The 12,700-nt window shown below is 41.4% G+C and overlaps 2 protein-coding genes across 2 annotated transcripts; one reads left to right on the top strand and one right to left on the bottom strand.

Moving 5' to 3' along the window:
- Positions 1-257: 257 nt before the first annotated feature.
- On the bottom strand, positions 258-7,996 carry LOC139545021 (replication factor C subunit 5-like). Its single transcript, XM_071352346.1, has 11 exons — positions 7,863-7,996; positions 7,508-7,572; positions 7,153-7,289; positions 6,889-6,968; positions 6,603-6,676; positions 6,068-6,227; positions 5,599-5,680; positions 3,625-3,754; positions 2,923-3,000; positions 830-884; positions 258-668 (listed from the first exon to the last, which is right to left on the bottom strand). Exons 1-11 carry the CDS (start codon positions 7,907-7,909, stop codon positions 569-571), a joined length of 1,008 nt encoding a protein of 335 aa, XP_071208447.1. The 5' UTR covers positions 7,910-7,996; the 3' UTR covers positions 258-568.
- A 110-nt stretch (positions 7,997-8,106) lies between these two features.
- On the top strand, positions 8,107-9,066 carry LOC139545023 (uncharacterized). Its single transcript, XM_071352348.1, has one exon. The coding sequence runs from the start codon at positions 8,165-8,167 to the stop codon at positions 8,651-8,653; it is 489 nt and encodes a 162-aa protein (XP_071208449.1). The 5' UTR covers positions 8,107-8,164; the 3' UTR covers positions 8,654-9,066.
- Positions 9,067-12,700: the final 3,634 nt, after the last annotated feature.

A 12,700-nucleotide genomic window follows, 5' to 3' on the forward strand; every position in this document is an offset into this window, starting at 1 on the left:
TGCAACTGAACTCTTAAGTCTTGAATCCTAACATTATTCAGGTTAATTTACATCAATGTAATACAATTACGATCAAGAACTAATCTATATTTTTGTGCTAGAGGTATATTGTATGATAACTACTATAGTGTGTATTTTGTTATTTAAATGTGTACATTTACTGAGAGTAAATCTAAAGCTTGCATTGTGTACAGTAAATTGGTCTACTGAAACCTTATTCCGTGACTCTCGTACACAGCATACAAAAAGACACCTGATTACATAAGAAACCATTTTATTTGACAATCAATATCAAAATGTAAATACAGACAGGAATATTGAGCAGAGAAGCATGTTTTTATGAAGTTAGTCTTGAGTGAAATGTCTTTTCTTTTGTGAACAAAAGGGTATGAAAGCCTTTAATTCAGTTAGCACTAACTCAACTAACCATGGTCTTGACCAGCAATGTACAAATTACATCAGGTGTGTTAGTGCTGGGCTGGAATAAAAGCCTGCACACCCTGTAGCTCTCCAGGACCATGGTAGGTGACCTATGTGTACTAGACGTTTGTGACTGAGGACTACTGGTCTAGGCGGCCTCATTGACCACGATGTCTCTCACTGCCTGGAAAGCCGCCACCATCGAACTCAATTGGATCTTCTCACTAGTTCCAGAGGCCAGCCGGTACCTAGAAGAAAAAAAAACACATCAAAATAAGTGTACCAAATTAGTAATCTTAATTTACATTTAAATCATTCAGCATACGCTGTTATCCAGAGGGACTTACGATGAGTAAGGTATACAATTTGATGGGTATATAACCACCATACTGAAGATATGAGCACTTACTCAATGTCTGCCAACTTGATAAGCAAGCCCATCCGAATGGCAGGAGGGAAGTCCACTGTAAGAAAACAAACACAGTTATTATACAGCATAAAAGTGTAAAAATCTCTCAAAACATGCACCATAGAATGAACTGGTGTAACGCCGTGACTTTGATCTTAGCGCGGAGTCGACCCCCCCACGAAAGGAGACACCTCTCCATGGGGGAGGAAAGGAGACACCTCTCCATGGGGGAGAAAGACCCCCATTGTTCTTCAATGGCTTCCCCTCACACCAGGAAGTCACCCAGCTAAGAAGCAAGCCTTCTTCCTCATCTTCCTCCTTTTCAAAACGAGATTACAGACTACCGAGATTACAGACTACCGTCAAATGGCTGCAGTTTGAATGTCAAAGGAATTAGCATTGGTGGAGGCAGCCCCAAATGGTTCCCAATCAATGGAAGGCCATTCACGTTCACACAACAAAGAGATGTTGCAGAGAGTAGGCCCTGGGACCGGACTGCTACAGTGAAGACACTCAAATTTACAAAAACCTTAAAATTATTTTTTACCAAAGGATAGTGTCGAGGAGTATCTCTGATTTCCAGTGGTCCCAATTTGATTGTTTAATTATGCTACAGTATGGCTTTCACTTTGCTTTGTGTCATGAATTTCAGATTATTAACATGTAAATGTTAGTATTTACAGAACTGCAAGGAAATGACGAACATTGAAACAGGTTTTGTGACTGCACAAAGAAAGTAGACAGGTTCTGTTCATAAAGAATTATGTACATAACTAACTCAGCCAAACCTTCTTTCACACTTGGACTCAAGTGGGCGTGACTGAACTAAAGCTTGGCCAATCAGACTTTAACACAGATAAGTATACAAGCTGCTTGCATTACTGTCTTCGAATGCATTGGCGGCAAACTCATTATTCCACGTATTGATAAATTAACTGCAGTTTTTAGTGCTAATAGATCATTAGATTTGATGAAGTACCACAGACAAGCAATTCCCTCCAACTCCTTAAATCTAGGCCTCTGCATGCTCCTTTTAAATCTAGGCCTCTGCATGCTCCTTTTAAATCTAGGCCTCTGCATGCACCTTTTAAATCTAGGCCTCTGCATGCTCCTTTTAAATCTAGGCCTCTGCATGCTCCTTTTAAATCTAGGCCTCTGCATGCACCTTTTAAATCTAGGCCTCTGCATGCACCTTTTAAATCTAGGCCTCTGCATGCACCTTTTAAATCTAGGCCTCTGCATGCACCTTTTAAATCTAGGCCTCTGCATGCTCCTTTTAAATCTAGGCCTCTGCATGCTCCTTTTGCCAAGTTTTGCATCTGTGCTTCTCTAGCATTACCTTCAGGTAGCTGAATGCGTTGCTAAAAATCACTATCCAATTTCTGTATTCCATTCAGTAAACCCCATTCCTCTATTCTGTATCATTTTACAGTTATATAAGGAGTGACGTCTCTAATATACGGCACAGAAGTGAACCAAATCCCTCAAAAAATATATCATTGCATCATAAAAGGTATCAATGCTATAATTCACAGGCCCTCTATGGTAACGCCTGATGAATCTGCCAAGACAGCTTAGTGAGAACAGAAACACATAACTTCAGAAATAAGAAAACAGGCATTCACTGTCAGGCTAAAACGTTGCAGTAGTGATACGTGCCACACTTAACACTGGCAAGCCATTTATTCTACAATGAGAACACTGGCAGCCATGGCAACCGCGAGGGGTCTCCCGGGAAACCAGAGGAAGAAAACATCACTATGCAGTTCGCTCTCCTAGTAGCTCGCCTCTCATATAATGTGCTGTATGGAGTCGGTTTAGAATAGATCTATCAACTATAGATAGATAGATAAAAGTAAGTATGGCCCTGCCCAGCCAGACAATCTTTTTTTTTTTAAGTCCATAATCTAGTATATAATTCACACATTAAAAGACCCCGACAATTAACACATTTTCAGAAATACAACTTCAGACTTTGGGGATACAGTGATTGTACCTGTGATGCATTCAATGGAAATACCCATCCCATACAGTATGGACATCTCTAGAACCACAGCAATGTACAGGTTTACTGCCTCCAGTCCAGTCCTTACCTCTGTGGATCAGTAGGTGGACTTCAGTCAGGATGTCATGCAGGGCTAGGCCTTTCAGCGTCTTCAGCTGGAGAATCTCTGTGGATCAGAAGCTAAGGAACATCTCTCAATATCAAAGATGGGATTTGTCCTTCAGTAGAATTCCAGGAATTCATGATATTCTGACATGATCCTCTATATATCCATACATACCCGGAAACTGACATACAGTATCATCACCTAGTCAACTTTCAGATGTCTTTTTGTCCTGATCCCATAAAGGGGTGAGATTCTTCCTGATTAAATCAGGAATTTGTGCTTTTCTGACACGATCCTCTATTCATAGGCTACATCAATGAAATGATCTTTCTATACCGCCCTAATAACATCCCTGCAAAATACACCGCCCCAAGGCATTCAGAGCCACTTCCTAGAAGAGGTCGACACCACAGAGTACAAGTTGTCCTCATATACCACATATTGGAGATATTATGCTAATTTGAGATGGCTATTTAGCCATTTCTAGATACTGCAGTACTGTATGTAGACATCATACATTGGCGATATTGTTTTATTTGAAAGAGCTGCTTTGGCAATACATAAACCATTGTGCGGGAGGGGGGGGGGCGAGCCATTTGGTTGTTGAAAAGAGTAGGCTAAACATAACTTGTAGTAATAGATATCGTTGAAATACACATGGTTGTGGGAGAGAATAAAGGATACGGTTGTAAGCGGAAGTGAAGTCCTTGTTTAGGGACCAGTCCAGGATGTTGGCGATATCGGATCGTAGTGGGTGACCAGTGCAGGTGTACACATTATCCTCGGTGACCTTCCCATACGCCATGCTGGTGCTCTGAGAAATACACGGGAAAGGAATCAGTCAGTCATTAGAAATAACAAAAAGAAAATCAACCATAAGGAGTGTACTCAGAATCTGGGCACCGATAAGGAAAATCCATATCAGTTGCAGGTTTTTTTAAACAATATACACGGAAACAAAATATAAAACGCAACATGTAAAGTGTTGGTCCCATTTTCCATGATCTGAAATAAAAGAACCCAGAAATTGTCCATCCACACAAAAAGCTTATTTATCTCAAATTTTGTGCACAAATTAGTTTACATCCCTGATAGTGAGCATTTCTCCTTTGCCAAGATATCCATCAACCTGACAGATGTGGCATATCAAGAAGTTGATTAAACAGCATGATCATTACACAGGTGCAACTTGTGCTGGGGACAATAAAAGGCCTCAAATGTGCAGTTGTGTCAGACAACACAATGCCACAGATGTCTCAAGTTGAGGGTGGATGCAATTGGCATGCTGACTGCAGGAATGTCCACCAGAGCTGTTACCAGATAATTTAAAGTTAATTTCTCTAACATTAGCTGCCCAAACTTTGTTTAAGAGAATTTGGCAGTACGTCCATTCTGGCCTCACAACCGCAGACTCTTGTATGGCATCGTGTGGGCGAGTGGTTTGCTGATGTCAACGTTCTAAACAGAGTGCCCCATGGTGGCAGTGGGGTTGTGGTATGGCAATGCATATGCTGCGGACAACGAACACAATTACATTTTATCGATGGCAATTTGAATGCACAGAGATACCGTGATGAGATCCTGAGGCCCATTGTCGTGCCATTCATCCGCCGGCCTCACCTCATGTTTCAGCATGATAATACACGGCCCAATGTCACAAGGATCTGTACACAATTCCTAGAAGCTGATAATGTCCCAGTTCTTCCATGGCCTGCATACTCACCAGACGTCACCCATTGAGCATGTTTGGGATGTGTACGACAGCGTGTTCCTGTTCCCACCAATATCCAGCAACTTTGCACAGCCATTGAAGAGGAGTGGGACAACATTCCATAGGCCACAATCAACAGTCTGATCAACTCTATGTGAAGGAGATGTGTTGAACTACATGAGGCAAATGGTGGTCACACCAGATACTGACTGGTTTTCTGATCCACGCCCCAACAGATGCATAACTGTATTCCCAGTTATGTGAAATCCATAGATTAGGGCCTAATTAACTTATTTCAATTGAATGATTACCTTATATGAATTGTAACTCAGTAAAATCTTTGAAATGGTTACATGTTGCGTTTATATATATTTGTTCAGTATAGATATGTCGTTTTTTAAATCAATAACATTGCAGCTGTGTTCATCTTCTGTTAACTTCCAAGGCTTTGTGAAATTCAGACAACTGCTTGTTGACTGCCCATTGTGCCTGGTGTGAATGTTCAGGGGGCCTGAACCTACCTAACCAGTTGAATACAATCAACTGTTTGAATACAATCAGTTTGAATACAAACAATTATTCAGCAGGCCAATAAGTATGCTAAATTATTAGCCTGTGAGGTCAGTTTAATGGCTACAGGAACAGTCATGTAATATATAGTGTACCAAACGATATCAAATACATTTTTACTTGTCACATGCACTGAATACAACAGGTGTAGGTAGACCTTACAGTGAAATGCTTACTTACAAGCCCTTAATCAACAATACAGTTAAAAAACATAAAAAAATAAGAATAAGAAATATAAGTAACAAATAATTAAAGAGCAGTATCGAATTAGTGATTTTGGTGCCCACCACTAGCCAATACATTTAGACCAGCAATAAAAACGCAACACTGTGATGCAATTAATCACATTTAGCTACACACTGGTAGCACTCCTGTACCTGCAGTATGTTGAGGGATCTTCTCATGTCTCCTGATGATAGGGTCACAATAGCTTTCATTCCATCTGGAGTTACATCAATGCTGCAGGGACAAGAGCAGACATACGTCTCTGATTAAAAGGCAATAATAAAACCCAGCAGACATTAGTCTCAAGTAAGTTTCAAGTTTTATTTCTCACATGTACAAGTACAGTGAAATGCTTAACTTGCAAGCCCTTAAAAACAGTATAACAAAAAACATTAAAAACCCAGAAGAAATAAGAGATTTTAAAAAAAGTATAATGTATCAGAAGAATGTAAGCTATATACTGGGTCAGTGCCAGTACCAAATTCCTTGAGGAACACGGTGATCTACCATCTGAAGCCCCCGACCCCCACTCACCTCCCCTGACCCACAGGCCCCACTCACCTCCCCTGACCCACAGGCCCCACTCACCTCCCTTGACCCATTAACTCCTGAGCCCCTCACCTCTCCTGCTGGATAACAAACTCCAGCCTGGGTATCATCTGGTCCTGAGACAGGGGTCCGAAGCGGAACCTGGTGCAGCGAGACTGCAGGGCTGGGATGATCTTAGACAGGTAGTTACAAATCAAACAGAACCTGGTGTTCTCTGTGTACTTCTCAATGACTGTAGGAGAGGAAGAGAGAGGTAGAGGGAGAAGAGAGAGGTAGCAATAGGAGTAGAGACCGGCAGGGAGAAATGGATGTCAATGATTTGACGTTCAGTGGGCATATGCTCATTAAAATGTTGTAATGTAGAATATAAAATGGGAACTGTTAAATCAATGACATCTATTACAAGCAATTGTAGCACATTAATATTCTAAATAATCAGGCTAATATGCGGTACCCCTCCCAAATGCATTTAACATTTGCTTGTTGTCTCATGTCCCATGTTGCCGTAAGCAGATCCTTTCATCAGTGAGAATTACTGGTTAGCTCGCAGGCAGCTCATTTGGCCAGTTGGTACACAGCAGGTGAACAACTCAAAACAGATGGTTACCTCGCCGCAATGCATTCTGGGCATCCCGGGTCATGGCATCAGCCTCGTCCAGTATCACCAACTTGAAACCCTTCCTGGAAGACAAAGAAAAATAAATAAACACTAATTTTGTCAATTGCAGTCAGGGTTGTCTAAGGACACGGGTACTTGCAATCCTCCTTTGTGTTTCCTTGCCCTCGCTGAAAAAACTACTGGTAGATAAGAGACCTACTTCTCTACAAATACAAACCTGTCAGTGACTGCAAGGAAACAGAACCTTTTGAAGTATTATTCATTATTGTCATACTTGAATATGGTCCTGGTGCTGGCAAAACTCAGGATGGGTCCTCGTACAACATCGATACCTCTGTCGTCTGACGCATTAAGCTGCAAATAAATAAATTTATGCATTATTGATGCACCCGAGAACAGTTATGTATGCCGCACACTAACATTGAATGTTAAGAATCAATATTGCTCACTGGAAAACATGACAACCCTCAAGTGCAGTGTAATGAGCACAGCATTTGTCTTTGATAATTCTACATCTCAGGGCTGAGTTGGTACGTACCTCCAGGACCATAGCGTTGAACTCCTTCTCCTTGTAGAGCTGCTTGGCAGAGGCTAGAACAGTAGATGTTTTCCCTGTGCCTGGGGGTCCATAGAACAAGAGATGCGGCAGCCTGTCCTCACTGATAAATTTCTGGACTGAAAAGAGAAAAGGATTGGTTCCGACAAATATGTTGTTACATATGCACTCATGCAACAACAACAAAAAACACAACTATAGTTCATTTGAGCATGAAAACATTATTTGAAAAAAATTCACATTTGAAATGAATTGTTGTTGGAATGGATAAGGGTCAGGTTTTCTACAGCAGCAGTTCCATCCCTGTTGTTTCAAAGACTGAAAAAAATATACTTACTGGTGCTTAATATGTCCTTGTGAGAAATCAAGTCATCTAGGGTCTGTGGCCTGTATTTCTCAACCCTAAAATAAAAAATATAAAATGTCAGACAGCATCGCGCATGCGTGGCTACATTGTAAGCAGGGAAGAGGTGGTATGCACGAACAAACAAGGCAACTAAAATACAAATCACAACACTTTGCTACACCGTATAGGCAGGGGAAACATATTAACACAACGATTGAGGTTTGGCAAGCCTGCTAATTAGGCCTGCTAACGTAGCTAGCTAGCTAGTTAATTAGTTAGCATACTTGCTGGCAAGAAATAAGCTAGTTAGTTAGCTGACACCGGCTAGCTAGTGGACTCAATTTACCACGGCAAATTTCTTGACTGCAACGGTATCTTGCCAATCGATGCCATTTGAATCGATTCAATTTGTTCTCCAATTTTCACCAATATATTATCCAAATGGCGCGCTTTACTTCAACAAAACGTGCTTTACATTACGATACACAGTTTACGGCAGGTTTGCAACCAATCGCATCCGTTGTTTTACTGTGGGCGGAGTCAAATTACTCTTTATAATATTTCGCGGCATGCTGCCATTTCCTTTTCCGTCGACGTTCCTCTCCAAGTAGCAGCTCTTCTTGTTCAGTCCGCAAAAGACAAAGAAACATGTCCGACGAAGGAAAACTTTTCGTCGGTGGCCTGAGCTTCGACACCACAGAGCAATCTCTTGCAGAAGCGTTCTCAAAGTATGGAAATATCTCTAAATGTGATGTCATCATGGACAGAGAAACAGGAAGGCCTCGTGGATTCGGCTTCGTGAAGTACGACAATCCCGAGGATGCGAAGGACGCTATGGATGCAATGAACGGCCAGTCTCTCGACGGCAGAACCATCCGTGTGAACGAGGCAGGCCAGGGCGGTGGTGGAGGTCGTGGAGGTGGCGGTGGATACAGAGGTTCCCGAGGTGGTGGTGGATACGGCGGTGGAGGTGGATATGGTGGAGGCGAGAGGAGTTACGGTGGTGGCGGAGGAGGCCGCAGCTATGGCGGAGAAGACCGAGGATACGGAGGTGGTGGTGGTGGTGGTGGTGGATACAGGAGCGGTGGAGGCCGAGGCGGGTACTCCTCTGGTGGCGGATACAGGGACAATCAATAGGTTGGGCCCAGGAAGGCTACGGAGACCGTTCTAGGCCGGGGATCCTACAGAGACTGCTAGCTCTACAACAGTTAACGTTATGCTGCACACGAGTAAAACTCCGATTCAAGATCATCCCTTGGCTGGCTGTATTTAAAAGATGCGCTCCTCAAGAAATGTCCACGTGTTGTTGTTGACCGGATGACTTTTGTAGTCCTATTCTGTGTTTAATTAGCTAAGTTAGCTTGCTAGCTAGCTCGAGCGTCTTTCAATTTAGCCACGTGTGTCGGCCATTCATTTCCAAACCATGTGAAAAGTTCATGTTCTCTTGCCCAGTAACATTCCACCTTTGTACTTTCTGTTTGTATCCTCAACATTATTTTTTGTGTCAATTTTGGCTTTATGGAACCTATTAAACGATTTCTTTGGAAAAACAAGTTCTCCTCATGTTATTAGTGTACCAGTTTTATCAATCCATACAATGACTCGTGTTTGTGGTTGAATTTATTCTGCTAAAGGCCTTTAAACGCGGCAATCCGCAGTTGCAACCACAGGGCCACCCCCTCAGTACAGAACTGCAGGATGGGTATGGGTCGATATAACCACGCAAATTAATAGACTGACGCAAGGACTGACCACTATCGGAATTGTTTTAAATGATGTGCAAGTAGTTTAAAAAAAGCTTTTGAAGTAAACACGTTACATTCAACAGTCGATGGGTGCATAATTTTATGAATCCAAAAATGGATGTCGCAACTGCAAATTGCGTCGTAAGACTAAGGTGTGTCGAAAGACTTCATAAAATACTTTCGGTAGAACTATGTTCGCCCACAAACACGAATATAAGAGTATGTATATAGCTAGCTATCTTAAATGACCGCGTTTTCACCAATTTAAGTATGTGATTGTACGGGACTGGATACGGAAGTAAAGCGGAAGCAGGCGTCGCTTTCGCACAACTGAAAAGTGGTTTCCACTAGAGTGCACAGCCACAAAGTTAAAATGAGCTTTATCGTAAAGGCCCATGAAAATAAAAAGTTGCTTTTTGGTCTGAATTTAGGTATAAGGCTATTAGTGTGGTTAAGGTAATGCTAGGGTTTAAAACATTTGAAGATACATTGTAGAACTAGGCAGGATTTATGACTTTGTGTCTGTGGTAACTTGTGACGACCGCGTAATATCAAGAGGGCATATTTTATACATTTTCAGTTACACAATAACGATTGTCGAAGGCAGATACCAAGTCAGTCGTTTGTTTGTCATTTCTAAATATATATTTACCCTAATGCCAAAACAAAGGCTTCTAAAATTAAGAAATAAATCCCTCTGTTCAAATCCAAGTTTATCGGTGGTATACGCAGTTTTGCAGATGTTATCGCAGGTGCAGCGAATTGCTTGTTTCGAGCTCCCACAGTGCTGCAATATCAAGCAATACAATAATACACACATAATCAAAAAGTAAGAAAAAGAAATTAGACATCAAAACGAGCAATACCAGTCTGGAATAGAAATAAATATATGAATGTGAATGGTGTGTATAGACAGTATGGACAGTATGTGAATAGAAATGGTGTGTACAGCAGTAGTTATATAGGATTAGCCTTGACTAGAATACAGTATATACATATGAAGTGGGTAAAACAGTATGTAAACATTATTAAAGTGACCAGTGTTCAATGAATATTTACATGGTTGTCGAGTGGCGCAGCGGTCTAAGTCACTGCATCTCAGTGCTTTAGGTGTTACTACAGACACCCTGGTTTGATTCCAGGTTGTATCACAACCGGCTGTGATTGGGAGTCCCATAGGGCGGTGCACAATTGGCGCAGTGTCGGGTAGGTCGTCATTGTAAATAATAAATTGTTCTTAACTGGTTTGCCTAGTTAAATAAAGTAAAAATATATATATATAAAAATATAGGGCAGCAGGGTAGAGTACCAGGTGGTAGCCGGCTAGTGACAGTGTCTAAAGTTCAGGACAGGGTACTGGGCAGAGGCCAGTTAAGAGTTCAAGATTTCCTGACGTGAAAAGCAACCCCCACGGTTGATTTTTTGAAATTTTTCGGACAAATAAGTAATCTGTGCCATTTGGATTGTACAGAGAGGTAGGTATCAGAATAGTATTTTGGAAAAACCTGACTCTTGGGAAATACATGCATCTACATCTAATAGCATCTAATATACATCTAATAGCACTTTCCTAGAAAACATGCTCTGCTTATCAAAAAGTCTGAGTGACATGAATGTTGTTTTTAATATAAAAATATATATATATATAAAAACCTAAATCAAGTCTTATAACATGTCAGATATGATGTCTACAGTAAATGAGACACGACTGAGTGACACAAAAACACATCAAAGAGAATGGTTGTTTTATTGTCGGTTTTGTCAGAATATTGTAGGCGGCTCAGAGTATTGTAAGAGGCTCACTGTATATAAGCCCTTATGATTGGCCATTATTGGCCTTATGATCACACACTGTACAACACATAGACTGTACAGTGTTTCTAGTGAACTCTAGAATAGGATCTGTGTGCAGTGTAGCCTATAGAAGCCAAACAGCTATATTTTTCATTCTGTCTTGACACACAAAGCACCAAGCCTGTTCAGTCCAGCAGCGAGACACAATAATGCTGCCTGTTGACACAGAGGAAATGTCCAAAATCTCTGGTTCCACACCACCGGCCTCATTCAAGTTGACCCGCAGGTACAACACAAAATCTTTCCCCTGTTTATTTCACCCCACCAATAGAAGAGAAAATGCTGTCATAAAATAGGCTATAATTCCGTGAGAGATGTTGGCCCGGCCTACTCAGTGTCATTCAGCGTTCTGTAATTTAATTTAGACAGACAGACAACTGTTGCAGTTCATTTGGAGTATACAACCATAACACATGTAGCTATGGTTATTTTAGTGGTGTGTGTGTGTGTGTGCATGTCTGTGTGTGAGTCTGGCAAGATATCTACAAGTAGGCTTAAAAGGGCACATGTTAACAGAATAGCCTAAATGTGTCTAAAATTATCCCAATTTTGTTCTCTGAAAAATGACCAAAAAAAGTATTCAGACCCCTTCCTTGACTTTTTCCACATTTTTTTACGTTACAGCTTTATTCTAAAATTGATTAAATAAAAAAAAATCCTCATCAATCTACAAACAAAACCCCATAATGACATCACAATACCCCATAATGACATCACAATACCCCATAATGACACACAGTACCCCATAATGACAAAGTGAAAACAGTTAAGACATTTTTGCAAATGTATAAAAATTTAAAAAATATTTACATAAGTATTCAGACCCTTTGCTATGAGACTCAGAATTAAGCTCAGGTGCATCCTGTTTCCATTGATCATCCTTGAGATGTTTCTACAACTTGATTGGCATCCACCTGTGATAAATTAAATTGATTGGACATAATTTGGAAAGGCACCCATGTATCTATATAAGGTCCCACAGTTGACAGTGCATGTCAGAGCAAAAACCAAGCCATGAGGTCGAAGGAATTGTCCGTAGAGCTCCGAGGCAGGATTGTGTCTAGGCACATATCTGGGGAAGGGTACCAAAAATGTTTCGCAGCATTGAAGGTCCCCAGGAACACAGTGGCCTCCATCATTCTTAAATGGAAGAAATTTGGAACCACCAAGACTCTTCCTAGAGCTGGCCTCCCAGCCAAACTGAGCAATCGGGGGAAAAGGGTCTTGGTCAGGGAGGTGACCAAGAACCCAATGGTCACTTTGACAGAGCTCCAGAGTTCCTCTGTGGAGATGGGAGAACCTTCCAGAAGGACAACCATCTCTCTAGCACTCCACCAATCTGGCTTTTATGGTAGAGTGGCCAGACGGAAGCCACTCCTCAGTAAAAGGCACATGACAGCCTACTTGGAGTTTGCCAAAAGTCACCTAAAGACTCTGCGTATATGAGAAACAAGATTCTCTGGTCTGATGAAACCAAGATTGAACTCTTTGGCCTGAATGCCAAGCATCACATCTGGAGAAAACCTGGCACCATCCCTATGGTGAAGCATGGTGGTGGCAGCATCTTACTGTGGGGATGTTTTTC

This window comes from Salvelinus alpinus, chromosome 19 (assembly GCF_045679555.1).
Source record: "Salvelinus alpinus chromosome 19, SLU_Salpinus.1, whole genome shotgun sequence".
Classification (NCBI taxonomy): Eukaryota; Metazoa; Chordata; class Actinopteri; order Salmoniformes; family Salmonidae; genus Salvelinus; species Salvelinus alpinus.

Excerpts from the sequence above, each read along its gene's own strand:
- LOC139545021 (XM_071352346.1), bottom strand. The coding sequence starts at position 7,909 with ATGGCATCGATTGGCAAGATACCGTTGCAGTCAAGAAATTTGCCGTG. Across the intron at positions 6,677-6,888 it reads AGCACCAGGACCATATTCAA|GAAGGGTTTCAAGTTGGTGA; the intron begins GTATGACAATAA and ends TTTGTCTTCCAG. Across the intron at positions 5,681-6,067 it reads TTTGTTATCCAGCAGGAGAG|CATTGATGTAACTCCAGATG; the intron begins GTGAGGGGCTCA and ends TTGTCCCTGCAG.
- LOC139545023 (XM_071352348.1), top strand. The coding sequence starts at position 8,165 with ATGTCCGACGAAGGAAAACTTTTCGTCGGTGGCCTGAGCTTCGACACC.